General features: G+C 29.2%; 2 protein-coding genes across 6 annotated transcripts; one reads left to right on the forward strand and one right to left on the reverse strand.

Moving 5' to 3' along the window:
• Positions 1 to 1,111: 1,111 nt before the first annotated feature.
• On the forward strand, positions 1,112 to 5,682 carry LOC114376589 (NAD(P)H dehydrogenase (quinone) FQR1-like). 2 transcript variants are annotated; one of them, XM_028334764.1, is made up of 4 exons: positions 1,112 to 1,270; positions 3,783 to 3,876; positions 4,734 to 4,996; positions 5,079 to 5,682. In XM_028334764.1, exons 1-4 carry the CDS (start codon positions 1,248 to 1,250, stop codon positions 5,308 to 5,310), a joined length of 612 nt encoding a protein of 203 aa, XP_028190565.1. In that variant the 5' UTR covers positions 1,112 to 1,247; the 3' UTR covers positions 5,311 to 5,682. The 2 variants fall into 2 exon arrangements, with proteins under 2 accessions (XP_028190565.1, XP_028190566.1); XM_028334765.1 differs by lacking the exon at positions 1,112 to 1,270 and adding an exon at positions 1,389 to 1,688 and having other exon boundaries at positions 5,079 to 5,627.
• Positions 5,683 to 9,048: 3,366 nt separating this feature from the next.
• On the reverse strand, positions 9,049 to 15,078 carry LOC114377522 (transcription factor bHLH123-like). 4 transcript variants are annotated; one of them, XM_028336067.1, is made up of 8 exons: positions 14,449 to 15,076; positions 13,497 to 14,121; positions 13,072 to 13,179; positions 12,860 to 12,925; positions 12,610 to 12,675; positions 12,406 to 12,456; positions 11,337 to 11,500; positions 9,049 to 9,345 (listed from the first exon to the last, which is right to left on the reverse strand). In XM_028336067.1, exons 1-7 carry the CDS (start codon positions 14,763 to 14,765, stop codon positions 11,351 to 11,353), a joined length of 1,383 nt encoding a protein of 460 aa, XP_028191868.1. In that variant the 5' UTR covers positions 14,766 to 15,076; the 3' UTR covers positions 9,049 to 9,345; positions 11,337 to 11,350. The 4 variants fall into 4 exon arrangements, with proteins under 4 accessions (XP_028191868.1, XP_028191869.1, XP_028191870.1 ...); XM_028336068.1 differs by lacking the exon at positions 9,049 to 9,345 and having other exon boundaries at positions 10,210 to 11,500; positions 13,497 to 14,118; positions 14,449 to 15,078; XM_028336069.1 differs by lacking the exon at positions 9,049 to 9,345 and having other exon boundaries at positions 10,210 to 11,500; positions 12,616 to 12,675; positions 14,449 to 15,078.
• Positions 15,079 to 21,060: the final 5,982 nt, after the last annotated feature.

The following is a 21,060-nucleotide window of genomic DNA, read 5'->3' on the forward strand; positions in this document are numbered from 1 at the left end:
ACTTGCATCATTTTTTTATCGCAAATCGTACTCTTGGTGAACCCCAATCACATTCACAACTCACAACCCATGACCACGCCTTATGTCATTAGACCAACCGAACCAATTCAACGGCTTTGATCCCACCAACCCCACCTTTCTCCGTTGCCCCACATCACTCATTGGTTTTAATTCTTAATTCAAATACCATTGAAAAATCTCATCATTAACTCTATGCTCAAGACTTGTTTGAAATGATTATTTTTGAGAAAAATAAATTTTGTTTTCATAAATTCTTTTGAAAAGTTAACAAAAAGTTATTATTTATTTTTTATAAATTAAACCAAATACCCAATAATTCATCTCTTTACATTTATATTTGATAACATTTAGTTGTTATGAACTGATTCAAAACGCATCTTAGGTGCAACTCTGAGTTCACTTAATTTTTAAGAAAAAAATTCCTTTAAAGTTCTTCCAATAAAATTTTAATAATAAGCCATTCTAAGTATAAAATAAATTAATTCAAATAAACTCTAAAACTTAATTTTCATGTTTATTCTTTTTTTTTACATTAAGGTAATAATTTTTTGTGTTTATTCTTTTTAATAATACGAACTACAATCGTTCTGAATTAAGTCATTGCTAGTTGTTTAAAAATCCAGCTCCAAAAGAATTTTGATTTTTGATACCTGGTTATGTTAAATATTTTTAAAAGAACACAATAATTTCACTTGATTCGAGTAAAATTGTTGATAAAATCATTAAAAGAATAGAAAGAAAAGAAACATAAAGTGAAAGATGGGATAAAGTCATAAAGAAAAGGATAGAAAGATCAAATAATTGCACAAATATTATTTTGTTTACTTATTGAAAAATGACGTAATAAAAGTTTAAAAATTGACAGCTTCTAGAGGAACTGCATTAGTTCACGAAAACCATGATGATGATGAATTGATGATGTGCGTGACACCATCCTATCATCATTAAGCGTGTTGTAGGCAACGGTGTCGTTTCACCTACAAACGTACAAAAAGCCAAACCCAAAAAGCAAATAAAAAAATTAGCCACTAATTAAAAATTATTATTTATGTTAGCCAAGCTCATCAATCCAATGTGCAAGTACACATCACAAATTCATAATATATATATATATATATATATATATATATATATGTATGTAGTGCTCCTTCTCCATTTTCTATCTATCGTCAACGTTAGTGCTTTGTTTAGGTGAACTAATTCGGAGACCTTGCAAGACTTCATCAATGGCTGTCAAAGTTTATATTGTGTATGTTAGACCCTTTTTCTCTTATAATAATGGATTTTGTTATTTTAAGCTCTGTTTATCGTCTTCGTTAATTTCTGAGTTTGTACTGTCGTTGTCGTTAGTGTTTTTTTTTTTTGCTTCACTTTTATTTTTGTGCCGTGTTTTGTTATTTGTTCGATCAAGATAAGATTTTGTTTTCTGGGTTTTGTTCACTTCTTCAATGGGTTATCAAATTTCGAGCCTTTCGAAAGCCTAATTGAAGATCTGGGGGGTGTGGCAGTTTTCTTTGTTCAGATGCATTGTTGTTTTGACTGTGGTCTTCTATGTACTATGTGATGGAGAATTGGTTTGTTTTTGTTTGATCGTTGTGGGGAAGGAGTATTTTTTTTTTCTTTTGGAGTTGTTGGGAGAATGGTGTTGATGACACATAATCCCTTTTGTAAGTTTGTTGTTCTCTTTATGCGTTTGTTTTTTGAATTGTTCTGCATTTTGTTTGGTAGTAATCAGAATCATCCTATGCAGAAAAGCTATTTTTCCTTAGTTTCCTTTACCTGATTATGAGTTGGATTTTTATTAAAAAAAATGGAAGATAATTGAATTAAGATGTTTATAGACTTGTTATGTAATTTGGCATCACAGCAACGATATTCATTTGTTTCAGATATACTGTGCTGATTTACCTCAAAGAGGAGAATATAATTTTGTGGTTTTTTCTAATAGACTTGGTGAAATTACAACTAAAATCTCAGATTTTGAAAAAAAAAAATGGCTATTGTTAAAGCATTGGTGTTTTACATTAGAATCAACATTATCTCAGTCATCAATCTTAGAAGTATGTTGATTAAAAAATGTGTAAATATTTCTTTTATTTACTATAATGAAAAATAGAAATCAGTTGAAGCACTGGTGCTAATGTCGGCATCACAATTGCTTTGTTAGTAAAAAATTTTAGTAGTTTCTTTTTTCTTTTCAATTTAGTATGCAAGCAATAAATAGTTTTTGTTGATGATATGATTCATCCTTTCTCTTGTGATACATCACATCAGACAAGATTTTGTTTATACAGTTGTAATATGTGTGAACACTGAACATCTCAAATTTGCTTATCTAAAGGCAGTATCAATTTTGTTATTTTCATTTGTAGGCAAGATGTAAAATTGAGTGAATGAATGAAAGTGAATAATTGTTCAGTATGGCTCTGGGGATCTCTAATTGCAATCTTAATGTATAAAACAATAGCTATTTGGTCTCACAGGTAATACTAAAGCAGTAGTTATTTATGGACATACGTCTACAGCAACAGAAATCTACATGAGATGTGTTTTTGGCTCTTTTGTTTCTTTACCTATCTAGCTGCTATTTTCATTATAAAATAAATATATCTATTTGAGATGAAAAAAAACAGAGAACATATTGACTTTTGTATTGTTCTGTAAGTTTTCTGAGATTAGTTTTATTCAGTAGTCACTTTGGTAATGATTGCTATCAAAGGGGACAAAGGATTGCTAGTGTAAAACAGTAAATTGATCTTCCAAAGTTTTGAACTTCTAAATATTTTTGTTGATGCCAACTGGTTAAGTTGGCACTTGATTTAGAATGAATGGAATAGAATTTAGGAAAGGAAACTAAAAAGTGTTTCTGTTTGATTTTCAAATCAACCAATTCCATTTCTTGCAAATATATTTACTACTGGTTATGTACTTATGTTTAATAGTTCATCAATATTGCATTGCGGTTCTCTAATCTTTTCAATGTTGAGTGAGGATGATAATTTTTTCTCTGCTGCACAGTCATTTAGGACCCTGCTCTATCTTCTAGCAGAGGTTTTGCTCTCATATTTTGGTTCTCATGGTTGGACTTTTGATCCCTTGTTTTGGTTCAGCCATGATGTATTTGTTAAAGGCCCTATTGTCCATATTTGCTAATTTCTTAGTGGCCTTACTTGTTACTTTTTTACAAGTTTAATTTCCATGGGCATGAGTGAATTCATGTCATAAGTTCCTATTCATGCAGCATGGGCAACAATGCAAGCAATGATGATAAGTAACTTTCATTGTGTCAGTTTTTAAACTGACACAATTTTGACTTCAAGGTCAACTAATTCAAGTGTTTGATTGTTGGTCAAAATAATTTTCTGAAGGGCAAACAAAGTAGGGATAATTCAAGTGTTTGATTGTTGGTCAAAATTGGAAATCTTAGATTACACATATCAAGTTTCTACAAGTAATTTTGGGTGTTCAGACTTCGGAGGTTGATAACTGCTCTGTTTATAACGCATATGATCCATAAAAAATTATTGGCATATGTTGCAATTCTTTTTAATCTTATGCACTCTTGTTTTATATAATTCTAAAGGTAATTGTAACCTTTTGTGTTTATGCTTCTTGCCATTTGTTATGTTGATCAATTTCCTTTCTTTTTTATTGTCCCTAAGAATTTTGCTCAATTCCCCTTTCATGTCATCAATAAAGTTAATTGAACATGATTTTGTTAGCTTTAATTACAAAATGTAGTTTTAACATTGCTTTGACAGGTACTACTCCATGTATGGGCATGTTGAGAAACTAGCAGAAGAAATAAAGAAAGGGGCTTCCTCTGTGGAAGGTGTTGAGGCCAAGTTATGGCAGGCATGTATTTATGTTTCATAATTTACATTTCTTGTGCATTCCATTGTATCATAGCATGAAATTACAAATGGGAAGCAACATCAGTTCCAGAGCTAAGGCTAATTCCTCTGTAGAGCAAATAAATGCTTTTAAGAAAAAATAAAATAAAATAACTAGTATAATGTCTATTACACTATTATTTATGGTTTTCAAATCAACATTATTGTGCTTGCCTTCCAACTGCTACATGGTTAGTTTCAAATACTTTGTTGGCTAAATTCCTTCATTATCACCCCTTGCCCATGTACTTTCAGATAATTTGGGTGTGTTTGATTTCTATTTTCTAAAAATGTTTTTAGTTTTCAAAATGAAGCTAAACAGGTTTATTAAAACAATTGGTAGAAAGTAATGCAAGACACAGAGTGGAATTGAGGGAGAGGTTGAACAAGATGAAAAATAAAGAATGAGAAAACATCTCCCAGTTGTGTCTGTTTTTTGGTTTTTAAAACACTTGTTCTGAAAGCAATTTTCATATCTTAAAAATTTTGGATGAGAAAATGATTGCTGAGTCGTATGAAATTGTTCTTAGAAAACAATTTTTTAAAACCAAAAAGTGAGAAGGAAATCAAACATACCCTTTATTTTCTCTATACTAGTGCTATATAGCAGGAGGATCTTGCCTTCAATTTCCAAATAATTCTTGTGTGATAACTTTGGTATACTCTGTACTGTGTAGTCTCTTGGAGCAAAACTATGCTTCCAAATTCATTCTTGCTAAATTTGAGAAGAAATGTAAACATTTTTCTGTCAGTAAAGAAGATTGTAAACAATTATTTTCTTTTAATAGAACTTGCTAACGTTGTTGAACCTGGGAACAGGTACCTGAGACACTGCTGGATGAGGTGCTTGGTAAGATGAGTGCACCACCCAAGAGTGACGTACCAGTCATTACCCCCAATGAACTATCCGAGGCTGATGGCTTTGTATTCGGCTTCCCAACAAGGTTTGGAATGATGGCTGCTCAGTTTAAAGCCTTTCTAGATGCTACTGGAGGCTTATGGAGAGCACAACAGCTTGCAGGCAAGCCTGCTGGCCTCTTCTACAGCACCGGTTCACAAGGTGGTGGACAAGAGACTACAGCGTAAGGGCCCTCTATCGTAGTTCTTGGTTTCTTAATCCATTACCAAGATGAATCAAATATTAACATGTGGAATCCTTGACAGACTCACTGCTATCACTCAACTGGTTCATCATGGAATGATATTCGTTCCAATTGGTTACACATTCGGTGCCGGCATGTTTGAGATGGAGAAAGTGAAAGGTGGAAGTCCATATGGTGCTGGAACTTACGCCGGTGATGGCTCAAGACAGCCAAGTGAGCTTGAGTTACAACAAGCATTCCACCAAGGGAAGTACATTGCTGGCATCACAAAGAAGCTCAAGCAAGCTGCATAATGTTGCCTTGCCTTCATATTAGATCATACTATTATTATTAAACCATACCACAATATTGCTTGAAAATCATTGTCCAATTTTTAGACTTGAAATATATTGAGTTTTTTTTTTCTGTGCTTGCAAGTATTTTTTTTTTCTTTCTAATCTTGGTAAAGGAAATGCTTTGTATGAGTGTTACATGTTGCAGTGGATGTTGCAATTTGTTGAATGAGGAAAGTTTGTGTCTAGTCCTTTAGTGTTAGGCGGAAACAGTACTTGTTCCTATCTTTTGTATTGCCCCGTTAAGCACATAAACATTGCAACGACCAGTTTGAGTAGAGAATCGGCTTTATTATTCTCTCGTATATAATAAAGATGGCGTGTTTGAAGAAATTAATTTTGTTATACTTGTATATGTGTACAACAAATAATTTGTTCATGCACATTAGAAATTATTATTTAGTAGTATATAAATTGAGAAAATGTAAATCAAAGTTGCAGGTGTTTTAAATCGTTATCAGCTTACCGTTGTAGTCATATATTAAAATTGAAAGTTGAAACGGTGTCCAAAGCAAAGGGTAAGAAGAAATAAAGAAAAGGAATAAAATGAAAGCAAAGGAATAGAAAATGAGATAATATTTAAGTTTTTGGTAAAAAAAAAAATTACTTTTTTTTCTTCTCTTGTTTGAGTTAAAAGTAGAAGGAAAGAATGTATATTGAGTTTTTGTGAAGAAAATACACTTTTAAACGAACATGAGATGTGTTATCTGGAAAAGCTTCATAAATATTTTATTCATGAGCTTTAAATAGAGAGCAAAAGTGTAAAACAAAAATAACTAAATACTAACATTATCTTAATCTTAAAATCAAACTAATGACTTATTAAAATTAAATAATAAGATCATATCCTTATCTAAAAATTTAAAAATGATCAAATTTCCCAAAAACTAACTTATTCAAATTCAAATGAAAGATATTTAGATATATATTTTCAACATGCCTCGGCTACCACACTCCCAACGCATGTTGCAACCCAACAAATGGATGACTCAAGCCCAAAACACAGATTCTGCTCGAACATCGCTTACGCTCTCTTCACTCTCTTCAAGCATTTGTCCGTCCATAAAATATGAATCGTGCATGAACAATGGTCAGAGAGCGGAGGAACACCGTAATCTTATTTCATGTCTTCCCAAAGATCTAAAGTCAATTCCTTTCTAATTGTTCAAAGCTCCTAGTTCTTCACATCAAAGATATAAAGGAATAACTTGCGAGAAAGAAGGAAATAAATTATTTCTATAGGACCACTAGAAAATATTTCCCACCAAATTGAAATAAAAGAGGAGGGAAATTATCACTTTGGTTTTCATTTTTTTCAATTCTTAAAAAAATTATAATATAATTTTTATAAATAATAAATAATTTTTGTTAAGAAAAAATATCAGATTTAAATATTTTATTTTTTAGTTATTATAAAAATGTTCTTTTATATAATTCCCTTATTTATTTTCTCTATTTTCCATTCATCCAAACAAGTGGAGCTAAATTTTTTTACTTATTTTTTTTTATCTATCAAAACATTTTTTTCTATTTTATTTTTCCTCTATTTTTATCTTTTCTATTTTTTTCATATTTCTTTTCTCTCTGTTTCACTTCTAAATTCTTATCCAAGCGAAACATAATATAAAGAAAAATAATCCGTGTACATTTGGGTGATATTTGACACCTAAAGTGAGAAAGAGAAAAGAAAATAGGATAAAATATAAGTATAATAACTAGATGATATAATGTGATAAAAAAAATTATAAATATTAATGAAATATTTGATATATAAGAGTTTTCATATCTCATTAATCTAATATAAAACCATATGGACGAAAGAAATTAAAGTCTCATCTTTTCAATTCAAACCAACGGAGTTCAAGTTATTTCAATTCTCATAGTTTTTATGTTGAGGTCTGCAGATAATCATACACCTCATTATTCTTTCATTTTTTTTCATAACAAAATCAATACTCAATCTTTATTTTTCTTATATTCACGTGAAAAAAAAAAGTTTTTTTTTATTTGTTTGATGTGTCTCTATCTATGCCAGGGCATAACACACTATTACGCCACAGCTTACAGTCTTTCATTTATAAATATCTTGTTGGTTTGGATTATATAGAGATAGATTAGCCTCCTTAAATTATTTAATGACAGTGATTGATGAGAATACGATGTGTAAATTAATTGGCACCATATCCCATCCTCCATCTCCATGTCTTACAGTTACAATTTAGTTGATTTCTTAATTTTTTACACTTTGTTACATAAAATAAAATAAAAGAATTATGCATTAATTTGATTGAAAGAAATAAAATATATAGGTGCTTATTGATTAGACAGTCCATGCAGGACAAATAATCAGTCATATATGGAAAGAAAATATTCTGATGAGAGAATAACATTGGTCTTCCTTTCACTTTGTTGTGAAAGAAATCCAGTGTGATTTACAGATTTTTCGTATTTTGGTCCACTTTTTCCTCTAATTTTTTCTCACTCCCTATCATTAGTATGCATCAATGGGTTTCTAATTCTGGCTTTGCAGCATCTTATTCCATCATTTAATGACAAAAAGTGCCTGCCCTCTTATCTTTTCTCAGCTAGCCACGCTCATGAATTTCAGCAGCAAGTTAATTTTTATGGATTCCAATGGCACGGTCCTTTCCAAACGTGATGATGAACCTGACATTACACATGATGCGCAGAAAAACTGGGAATGGAATCTTTATAGAAGTTATAATATTATATACTTATATATAGTCTTAGCTTGTAATATGGTTACTGATAATTTTAAGCAGCTCAATGTTCTTCTCTTCTTTGCTTGTATAAATGTAATGCTGAACATGATAAAAGTTATGAGTGAAATAAAGTTAAGCACATACTTGTCTCTCGGGAGTTGTATAAGATAGCATAAAGAGAGAAATTAATTATGGAATCCTTATATAATTGGTATATGGACTTGAACAATTTGATGATTTTATTCCTTCCCTTTTTTATCCATATGGACTTTGGTATCAATGACTTTTGTTGATTAGCAATCATTTATAGAATTATGCGACATAAACTGTTATAAACAATTAAACGAGTTTATTGTTATCGGTTAAAGAAAGAAAAAGGTGCCAAACTAGAAGTATTCCTGTTATTCCTTCATTGCAATTCCATAGGTGCCATGTGTCTAAATTAAATTATCCTTTTTTTTAGCAGTACATATTTTTAATATTTCATATCTTACAAAAATAATCTAATTTTATAGTTATCAGAATATTATGTTTTTAAATGTAAATGGAAAACAATAGTAAATATGTTTTTAATATTAAAAATGATAGATTCAGTAAAAAATATATACATTGAAAATGATAGATAATTTGTAAAAAAAATGATAAAACAACACTTATATAAAGATACAAAGAGTGCATAAATACAATAGAAATTACTCAGACGACATTTTTATGTTACTAAGTTGAAATTAGGGATCATGTAAAAGTTAATAATAGTTATGGAGATAAAATATATCAATTATTAATTTTAGTTAAAGAATATTAATACTAACATTTATGTAACTATCTAAATTTTGTTCAAAATATTGTCCTACTCAGCTGCTATCAGCTGGGTGCATAAAAATCACGACAATGAAATATGGTTCTCACCGCTGGGCCTGGTTCCTTTGTTATTCACTTCTAATCTCTTTCAAATTATATACCATAATGCCAAATGTTATCCACAAAACAATCTCCTTTTCTTAAATAAATAAGTTCAGGTGCTGAGATAGCAAAAAGGAGAAGCAAATGAATTATCACATATGACAATTCCTTAATGAAGACAAATTTTTAAGAAAGCAGTTAGGCTGGTACAGTAGTGTGGAGCCCCATGACAGGCTAGCTTAGCTAACATAATAATGATTATAATGCTTAGATGCTCCATCTTTGCATTAGTCTGTATTCAGATCTTGCTAGAGAAGGTGTAGAAAGTGAGATTTAGTAAAGTACTTCAAATAACAAGAGCGCCATCCACCTGGACCAGAACAAAATCGTTAGAAATGAAACCCTAAAAAAAGTTGCTATGTTTAAAGATATATATCAATCATGTAATTTCTTGATATGTAAAGTCATATATCTGTCGAAAATTAGTGACGATCTCTTATCGATGAATATATTCGTCAGAAATTACGGACGAACATAAAATTTCATCAGTTGATATTTATTATGAGTATTTTATCAGTAGATCTTGATTTGTCGAAAATTTGTTAAAAATATTAAATTATGAATAAATTTTGGAGGTTAGTGACATATTTGTGTAATTGGAAATACTTGTTTTTAGTTAATGGTATCTTATTAATTATCTTTTGTTGTGCTATTGTCAATGTTCTTGTTATTTTTTATTTGTTTTTTTCTTACCATAATACAAGAAAAGGAAGAATATCATTGAGTTATAAGTATCTTCATATATTAAAAAAATGATATTGTACCTTGGTAGTAGGACTTTTATATATAAAAATGTGCCGTGGTCCACCATACTATATATGATAGATTAGCTAAACTAGGTGCCGGTTTGTTTGAAAGTTAGACGTATAATTGATTTTTATAAAATTAATTTTAAACTAATTTTAATTAGTTGTAGATTTTATATTAGAATTTGTACACAATGGAAAGGATTTTCATTATAAAAATAAAACAAGCACGCCCTCATCAATTAAGCTTTAGTGGTTATTCTAGGTAGAAAATGTCATTTCTCTTTAAACATAGCTAAGGTACATATATATTCATTTATATGTACGTTCATTTGAATATCTTGCGGGGTCGTCTTGATTTTTTTCAGAAAGAAGAAATAGACAATGACGGGCACATAGGGTATTCAAAATGAGGACCTTATATGACCTAATCCAGAAGTCCTCATCAGAGGATATAAATATTCATGAATTTCCTCTTTTCTTTCTACACATACTTCCAATGGAAGGGCACCTATGTGGCCATTCGGTATAAAGCACAAAAGCATGTGAAAAAGCATCTACAAATATAAATATATTTCTAATTAATCTTTCTGTTAAATAAAACATTTATTTGAAAATTTTTGAAAACCCTAAAGGAGGAGCGTGGGCCACCTTCTGACTTCCACTTACTTATTCCAAAGACATAAACAAATAAAAAGTGCGGTTTCCAATCAAATGACGCATCCCTTCACTCACACTTCTATTCTATACTTCAATGATTCTCTCAAATTAAATTCTTTTTTCTCTAGAGATAAAGGTACGTAGTGCCAGCTCTATTCACAAATAGCAACAAGAAATTAATAAAGCTCCTTTATCTTGTGCTAACAACAATTTCTTCCTCTTGTTTAGTCTAGGAATTAGAAAGAACTTAACTTTCTCTATATATATTCAGCAATTTTATCACGCCTAATTAATCCCACTATTCTAAGCATAATTCTTCAATTATTACAACAACTTATTCTGCCCCCAATGGTCCCAATATTGCCCCAAACCCAGCATAATTCTGAATGTAGTTGGTCCAACTATGGCTATCTTTTGAACGGTCATTTCGCTTTCTTTCTCTTTCAAACACATTTTCCCCCATCTCTTTTAAATACATCTTTTCCACACCCCTGCAGAACTAACTACCTTTACATATTTATGTGGGCTTCCGTGTTCTCTTTCTGTTTCGCTTTTCTTTCATCATATCATTCCCAACTTGCAGGCCAGGTGTGTGATAAGGTACATGCATGTCCTAGCTAGCTACTTGCAGGGTATTGGTTCCGTGTCCCAATTCTCCATCCACTCCATTATTAGGATTAGGGTAAAATGTGTTTTAGCTTCTTTAATTTTCTTCAAAATTTGGTCCTTGTAATTTTTATAATAGATGAATTTCATCCCTTATCTTAGTACCATAGGTTTTATAAAGAAGACGAAATTCATCCATTATAAAATACAAAGACCAAAATATTTCTCTTATAAAATATGGACTAAACAATTTTGATAAAAAAAATTAAAGAACTAAAACACATTTTACCCTTAATATTATTGTTATCTAGAAGTTCCTCCGAATGTTGGTGTCCAAAAATCAACTGTGGTTTCATGAGTCACGGGAAATGTACTCGAAACAGGCACCAAGCATAGCCCTCGGCTTCTTAGATCCTGCTTTGGACCCTCAGCTTCCTTAGATTTGCCAGAATTCTGCAACAAAAGGCAAAAAAAAAAAACATTATAAATCGCTAAATTTGGAGAGAAAAAAGTTATCAGCATCAGTGCCTCCTGAGAATCAAATGTGCATCTTACTCCCTTTCCTATCTCTTTCCTTTTCCTTCTAATAAGAGTAATAAGTTTCACATTATTTTTTTCTTTGCACTCTTTTTCACTCCTTGTAACGTATATATGAAATCATTTGAAGAGGGAGGGAGAGATAAAAAGAATCTTTTACAATGAGTGCATTGTAGAAAAATATATCATATATTAATGATTCAACATTAGATTAGTTTCGATCCTTTGATATTTTTATTTAATGAAAATTAAATTATTAATACAAATATCATAGATTAATAACGAAAAATATAAGGGTCTACCCCCATTTTAGAGTGGATTTGGGAAGAAGAAAATATATGTGATAAATAACGAGATAAGAAAAAAAGTGAAACATATAGAAAAAATCAAATGCAAAATTAAATGGAATTAAACTAGATGTGTGTTTATAATTACTCGATTAACAATATTACTAGGTAATTTTATTAGTAATTGATATATAATTCATACATTAAATATTTAGTATAGTATTTCATATTATTGGTATAAAAAAATATATAATATGTATACAAATAATTTAATTTCCATTAAACAATAAACTGAGGAATTCTTATTGCTAACACTTATTGTGGGCTAATAAATGATTTTGTAATACAGTGAGAAAAAAATGACGTGAAAATGTCAGGATTCTAACTGAAACGTAGTAAAAAAGAAAAGTGATACATCTAGGAGAGGAAGTATTGCTATTTGAAAGAGAAAAGCATTTTGTTCAATACTATGATTAAAGAAACGAAGAAAGAAATGGAAGATTTAATTGCAGTATCTTTATGTACGAATGGTACCTGTTGAATCTGCATTGGAGCTCCACTTTTCATATACGGGGTACTTAAAGCCTGTTGAAAAAGAAGGGAAAATATATATATATATATATATATATATATATATATATATATATATATATATATATATATATAAGATGAAAATTTTGCCATTATTTTTAATTGTTTTTTTTATATAAGAATATCTTAATGGGTAATGGGACTTACAGTGACCTGTTCGTGGAGGAATTTGATGTATTCAATGGCTTCAGAGAGCACTGAGGCTGTATCAGTCTGACACAATACACAAAAGATAGATTTTTAATCTTTTATCAATAATTAACCAGCATTATTATCAAAATTGCTATGATCATTCATGTTATTTTTTTTTCTTATCCCCACTTATTATATGACATAAATTCACAAGTGAAATGATCATTCACTTAATAGGTTGTAGATGATTTTATTGGAAGGCCACCTTTCCGAAAGGCGACACCAATTGTTGGAGTGCAGTGATTCTGTCCCCCATCTTCTCTTTTCTCACCTAAGAGGGCAAGAAAGCAGAATTACAAGCTCACATCCATGTTTATGGATTCAAAGGAAAGAAAAAAATAAATAAAGATAAATAAAATAAAAGTTTAAAGAACTAGCTTTCCCTTCTTGTTAAAAGGCTACTTGCACTTATTGTACCTTAAAAGCTGGCAAAGGAGATGGTGATTCGTTACGGGTCCTTTTGGGTGCTGGCTCATTCCCACTTTTCTTTACCACGGTACCTGACTCCCTAACTTCTGATATATTCTGCAAAATTAATTAAAACTATAACTATGTGAATTAATTAAAAACTTTACACCCCATCAAACCCTAATTAATAACATAATATACTAGTACTATATATAATTAATATGGTTTTATAGATTATTTTTTATAATTCATTAATTTTGTCAAAAAGACTCATCTCCATTAAAAAATCTGATTAACTTATATGAAGTCTTTCCTCCTATGGATTCTATAGAATCTATACACTCTTATCAATGTATTTTACAACTTTGTATGCGTATGATATATGGTATATGTAAAATATGTTCTCAGGTTGTGTAATAGTATAGTAATAGTACCTTTGACTGTACTTCAAAATTTGGCGTAGAGAAAGGGGGTTGCAATGAGGGGAAGAAGCTGGGGCGAACATCTTTGTTGTTTGCAGCCTCAGAATCATTCCAAAAGGTTGCGTTGTTAGTGAAATGCAACTGGTTATTGGGTGGTTGTTTTGGAGGTGAAGCTCTCAAGAATTGAGGAACTTTGGACCAAGAAGGAACCAACTCATTAGAGTTCAACCCATAGCTTGTTGTTTGGTATGGAAAACTCATAGGTTGTTGTTGTTGGGGTTGGTTATTGTGATCAGGTCCCAATAGTCCTTGCAAGATTGAAGGGGTCCCATATAAGGCTGAAGAATCAATCTGAAAGTTAGAAGAGGGTAACCCTTGGCTTGTCACTGTGCTGTCCCCAGAGCTATATTGAGGACTAAACTGGCTTTGATCCAAAGAGAAGCCACCACCACCCCTATTATTCACTTGCTTGAACTCATTGGTTGAAGACTCTGAAGAGAACATCTTCTCTGACCTCCATTGAACTTGTTGAGACAACCCCATATTCCCAGTTTCTTGCTGAAAATTGGTCCTTGATGAGCTCAAATTCTCTTGCAGCATCGACCGGAAACTGTTCTCCGTACCCTTCTCTCCTCTTCTATCACCATCAAAACAAACACAAGAAAAACTAGTCAGAACCTAATCCCATGAAGATTGATCAACTATTTACTCTATTGTATCATGCTGAATTGCAAAGTTATCAAAAAAAAATCTCAACAATAAAAGGCTTTCCTAATGTTTGTCTTACATACATAGATCATACGATATTATTCGAACACAGAAAGACTAGATTTTTAGAAATATTATGTATAAGGGTTATCAAAGAAAAACAAAAGAGATCAAAATATCTTCTTTTTCTCTTTCTTTTTTTTTTTTTGTGGGTTGTTTGATTGTGTTTGACTTGACACAAATTGCATGCACTTACAACAAAGATGCTTGATTCCAATCCATGGTCTGGGAAGAAAGGCCTAGCCCCATCATATGCAAGTTGGGGTCAGTTGAAGTGGCAGAATCTGGTTGCTGAAGCTTATTATTCTGTGTGTCATGGAAAACCACAGAAGAAGAATCCATGGAAGACCTTGGCTTCATGTCTGCCATATCAGAACCTTGTTGCCAACCAAAGTTGTTGCCTATGTTGGTGATGGCTGAGGAAGATGACTGTGATGCTCCGCTCTCATACCTCACGCTTCTTGCTGTTTCCCACCAGTTCCCACTTGCTTGAAATTGATCATTATCTGCCATAGTTGTTGTTGATGATGATAAATCCAACAAATTTTGTAGTAATTTGCTTCTGCCTCCACTATATATGTGTGTGTTAAATGATAAACAAAAAAAACTAAACTATGATATGCTATATGTGATATTTTGGTGCATCAGATTCTTGTTCAATTGTGTGTGACTATGTGTGTTGTGTTGTGAGGGTTGAGTTTTGAGAAAAAAACAAATGAATGAAAAACGGTTCGCTGCTTCTCAGTATTTATATTGTTGGCAGCTGAAGAGAGAAAAAAACTCATCAATGGAATGAATGAGAAGAGTAACCGACTAACCGGATTATGGTTGACACTTTGATAATTCAAAGGGGTCATTGATAAGACATTGGAATTTTGATTAAAGGTTCAGTTTTTTCAAATCGAATTTGGCTTATTTCTTTATCTTATTATTATTATTATATATTTTATTTTATAGCAGTAGGTCTTTTCCTTTTTTATTTTTTATTTTTCCAGTTGTTGATGGCTGTCTCTAAAGTCTATATTTCCAATAATATTGAAATTTTATTGAAAATGACAGAACCTTTAAAGGTTAAATACTAGTACAAATAAAATAATATAAAAAAAGTTAAGGAGTTCTATGTTTGATCAGTTGATCCCTACCTTAAATATTCCCTTCTCTTGGAACGTAAAAATTAACTTTCGTTTTCGTAAACTTCTCTTTTGGATTAAAAAAATTGGCATTAATTAATTAAATTTTCAATGAAGAATTTACTTAAAACGATTTATTAACATTAACTTTCTGAATTCATTTTAAGTGACTATCAATGAAAATTTTATTGAGTATAAAAGTATAATAAATACTTGTTTTCTGGTAAGAGTCTTTTATTTTTAATTGATTAAAACTATTCACAAGAATTAATTTTGACAAAACTATTAAAAAATGGAAAATAAATAATTAATAGACATATTAAAAGAGTAAACAATAATTAAATAAGCGCAATCAATCAAATAAGAGAAAATATTTACACTACATGAAAAACATAAATAATTAATTCATGTAGTAAATTTCTAATATTTTTCTTTAGCTAGAACGGCCAGCTTTTTGTGGGAGAAAAAATCCCTATTAAAAGAGCAAAGATAATCTCAATAATATATTGTGAATGTTTTGTACCTGAAAAAGATCAATGTCCACAATAAAAAATATGCGTAGTTAAAACTAAAACAAATACTTTGTCCCAAAAAAATGTTTGATTGTTTATCTTTTTTTATTAATTTACCTATATGTTAAAAGTTTAATAAAATAGCTAGTACTTTACTTTTGCAAATAATTGGATAAAAAAGCATGTATTATTGGACTGGCCTGGCTCATTCCAGGTTGCCTCTTCTAGGATTCTATAGAAGCTTTGCTTCCTTTAACTATTTTTGCTGAGTAAGGTTCCGTTTTTTCCCCCAAGGATTCTATTCATTGTACTTTATGCATCATCGTGTTATTAACTTTTTGTCAAACCAGTTCTCCAAATTAAATTTTATATATATAGTCACGATGGATTTGTAAAAAAAACGATTAATTTACTCATTTAAAGGTATAAATACTTTTTAATTATAATATTTACTTTTATAGAGGACTAAAATGATAATACAATAAAATCTTTAAAAAAAATTAATGTGATAATGAATTTAAATTTTAAAAATATAATTTAAAGACAACTTTAATAACAATATTTTTTATAAAAAAGGTAAATAATAGTGCATGAAATTTTAAGATATTACTTTCAGAATTTACTCTAACTTTTTATTCATGTACATATAGTTTAGATTAAATTACTCATTTGATCTCTATAATTTTTACTTTTTTAGTTTATAGTTTGAAAGTAATTTTTTTAATTCCTATAATTTACATTTTAATTCTCTTTTAGTCTCTCTAGTTTTGAAAGTAATTTTTTTAATCCATATAGTTTCATGATTTTTATTTTTTTAGTCTCTATAGTATTCAGATTACCGAAACTAAAATAGTATTAAAATGTAAACTATAGAAATTAAAAAGAATAATTCTAAACTACAGAGACTAAAAAGAAAATTAGAATATAAATTATAGAGATCAAAAAGACCACTTTTAAATTATAAAGACTAAAAATGTAAAAATAATGAAACTATAACTATCAAATGAGTAATTTAACTTATAATTTATAACAAAAAAAAAAAGCTAGTATATAGCTATTTGACAGTGTGATGGGCTTTGTTCAGTTGTTCTTTACTTCTTTTGGCAAAATCAAATTACATTATTTACATTGCCAAACAAAAGAAACTAAAAAGAAAAAGGTGAAGACGCGCTTGCCAATCATTATTTTCTGCAATGCTAGCCACTTTTTTTCTTCCTTTGTTTTTCCCCCCTTAATAGCTAAGCGTGGTTGTTATGCATTTCGGTAACGGTAATCATATACATACATAAACGATACCTTTTGCTATTATATGTTTCAAATTTGTAGGATTTTTTAAATCTTAGTGAAAATATAAAAAAGATCAATGAGTTCACATTTTATCATCTATATATCAATATAAAACACTGGTAGAGTTTTATAATTAAGAATAAGATCCTCATATATTTGAGCCGTATAATAACTGGAAAAAAACTACATTAATTTGAATACTCGGTCAGCGTCAATAACAATATATACAGACATGGATTAACATTGCAAGTGCATTGCAATGTAGAAAATAAGCAAAACAGACACTCTAAATAAACTAGCTAAGTTTGCTGATTATTAGGTATAAAAATGCAGCTTGTGTGAAAAATAAAATCCATTGACCTAATCAATGAGATCAGAGTTGGCTAAAGTAGGGGTTATGAACATAAATTAAAAATAAAGGTCTTCAATGTAATATTTATTAGTGAATCGGCACTAAGTCATTTATAAGTATGCGTATAAATAGTTTGGCCTGTGTACGTCTTACTTTAATCATAAAATTAGTCAACTTCTTTTTTTCTTTTTCACAAACCTAATTTTTCACCATTTAAAATATAAAAAAATACATTGACCTATAAAGTTTGTGACATGATGACCTAATTGAACACCCGGTAATCATGAAAACAGGTCAGCTTCATTATATGCTTAAACAGCTTTGGCTTGTTTTCCTAATGCAAAGAACATGTTTAAGCACGACATATTACTTGATAAAGATATCTATTAAGTCTAACATATCCCTTTTTGAAAATTTAACCAGCGTAACAGTGTATATACTGCATTAAGGTCAGTACATATACGCGTTGACCAAACCCAATTCTTCAATTAGATAATTATATCAGAACATCATTACATAAAAGAAAATTCACTTCAGGGTCTAAAGCTAAGCTTGGACGACAAAAGGTTAAGGGTCGTTTCAAACGATTGATGGATATAATTGGAGCTTGAAGGGTGCTGCTTACGTCTTGCGGTATTGCTGGATATCTACTGGGTTAATTTGATCGAGTGGGTGCCGTGGAGTAGAGGTGGTGAAATCTTTAATTAAAGTTTTTTTCTAAAGATTTTTTTTTCAATAAAAAATTAAAGTTTCTTTTACATAATTAATATATATTTAATTACATATAAAAAATAAATTTTAATAAACATAATTACCATTATTTTTTCATTCAAAATTAGTGTGTAAAATTGATTTTAAGCAAATAATTATTCATTTTTTATTTATTATCTTTTCTCTTGAATAAATATTCATGACTTTTTATCCAAGCAAATTTTATTTTTTCTGTTATTCATTGACAGTTATATATCAATATATTAAAATAAAAATTGTATGTAAAATATAACACATAATGATGAATATTTTTTCACATAAAAGCAAGTAAAATTTTCACTTAACTTACTAGAATAAAAAATTTATAAAGTCATATTAATATTTAAATTGTTACAATGAAATTATATTTTATTAATTATAATAATTTTAATTTTAATTTTAATGTATTTTTATGATTGTTTCTTTTCTAATATAAATAATTTTTTGTATATTTTATTTTACAAATAAAGAACTTATGAAAATAATATAACACATGAGGATGAATATTTTTCATTAAAGTATCAAGAAAAATTTATACTTAACTTATCATATAAAATAAATAAAATATCACACACACGATGGTGGACATTTTTTTATAAAAACAAGAAATTTAATTACATAAAAAATCAAATAAAAACAGCATAATAATCATATTGTTATTTAATCCATGAAAAATTTGTGTTTAAAATTAATTTTTAAACAAATAATTATTTGTTTTTCTTTTGTTGTCCCTTCGCTTAAATATTTATGATTTTATTCTATCTAGACAAAATTTTATTTTATTTTAGACATTGATATGTATATGTCAATATATTAAAATAAAAACTATATATAAAATATAACGATTTATATTTTTCTTTTATAAAAATAAGTAGAAATTTTCACTTAATAGGATGAACAATTATCCAAAGTTACATTAATAAATAAATTATTATAGTAAAATTATGTTTTTAATTAAAATAATTTTAATTTGAATGTATTTTCTTCTGTCTTTTTTCTTATGTAAATATAATTTATTGAATGTTTAAAATTTAACAAAAAAATATAACATTAATATAATACAAAGCATCTTGTTTATCCCATTGCACGGTTCAAAATCTAGTCAATAAAAAAAATGTTAGGGGCGTACGGTATCATCAAGTAACAAAATAATGTTCTTTCACAGGAATTATGTGTTTGATTTTGCAATTAATCATCACATTTCATTTAAAATTAAACAAAAGGGAAGCAATTTAAGGAGTATTGATTTAGAATTGATTTAAAGAAGAGAATTTGAGAATCAATTTAAAAAAAACAAATAAAATTGAGGAAAAATTAATAATGAGAAAATTCCATATTGGGAATTTTTTTCTATTGAACTAATTTCGTTATGTTAATGCTTTATGGTTCTCTTTAAAGACAAATTAACCTTGGTAACTTTTGTTTTCTGATAGGAATACAAAGGTGTATGAATTGAATTGATAAATGGTAATTATGTTCAATTAATTAAATTCGTTATCCTCTATCATTTCATTTTATTCTCAAACGATTAAACTTATTTTCATAATTTAAAATTCAAGTTCTTTCCTTGTAGGTCCAACATTTATAGTTATTTTTTAGTTCTTTCATAAGCATCTAAAATTATATATATATAAAACAATGTGAATTAAGATTTGACCATGTGAATTCATATTTCACTATTATTAAAAGTATTTAATGGTTTATTTGTACCTAAAATAAGCATTTGATGGTTAATTTGTATAAAACCTTCAGCGAAAACTATTTATTATAAGTATTTTAGGTGTAATTTTTTGTTCACCCTGGTTGGTTGACAAAATTGAATGCGTAGTAGCTTCTGAGTACCACTTCCCTGACAATACCTCATGTTTAATTTTAAAACACAGGTCGTATTTATTAATTTATTGGTGAGAATTACTTGATGTATGTAGTGTGATTCATTTGTGACTACTGAAGTCATCTCTTGATTATCAAAGGGTTGAAGCCTGTGACACTGAGTTGAATATTTTTTGTCAAGGATAGGATCGATCATTTTGACAATATATAGCTAGGCCTAGACAAAACATGTGTGATAGTCAATGGAATTTCGAAGTCAAATAGAAAATTTCTTATTTCAATTATAAGGATAATATTCGATCTATCATCAATCACATTGATTTAACTTTCCGTTTGAAACCAAAATAATGGATTTCTTAGGGTATTTGGTTTACATTTTTATTTTGTGTTTTCATTTCATGTTTTTATTTTCTGAAAATTGTTTTCATTTTTAAAAGATTAGAATTCTAAAAACATGTTTGGTTTGACTTCTTGTTTTTTGTTTTCATGAAATAAAAATACTGAAAATTTACGATATATTGACTTCTTGTCTTTTTGTATTTTTATATTTGCTTAAAATTACATTCATTGTCACCACAATTTCATTTTACTCGAAATAAGATTTTTATTCTCAACTGAAAACGAAAATTTATTGTTTTCATTTTCTGATTTTTAAAAATCCAAAACCAAACCAAACATCTCCTTAATTTTTCTCTCAATTTAAGTAAATTGCCAAGAAATCAATTCACAATATTTCAATCATGAAACTACATCTACATCCTATACACTTAAATATCATCTAGACCAGTAACATGTTTGAAGACGAGGTAAAATTAAATGAAAGTATTAAAATATCACTTTTTTATGAAGTTTAAAATATTTTTTGAAAATTTTGCAAGCACTGCATTCAACTTCGAGACCTATTATGGTCTTTAATAAGATATTGAAATTCAATTCATCTAAAC

The sequence above is a fragment of the Glycine soja genome, chromosome 11 (assembly GCF_004193775.1).
Source record: "Glycine soja cultivar W05 chromosome 11, ASM419377v2, whole genome shotgun sequence".
NCBI classification, from domain to species: Eukaryota; Viridiplantae; Streptophyta; class Magnoliopsida; order Fabales; family Fabaceae; genus Glycine; species Glycine soja.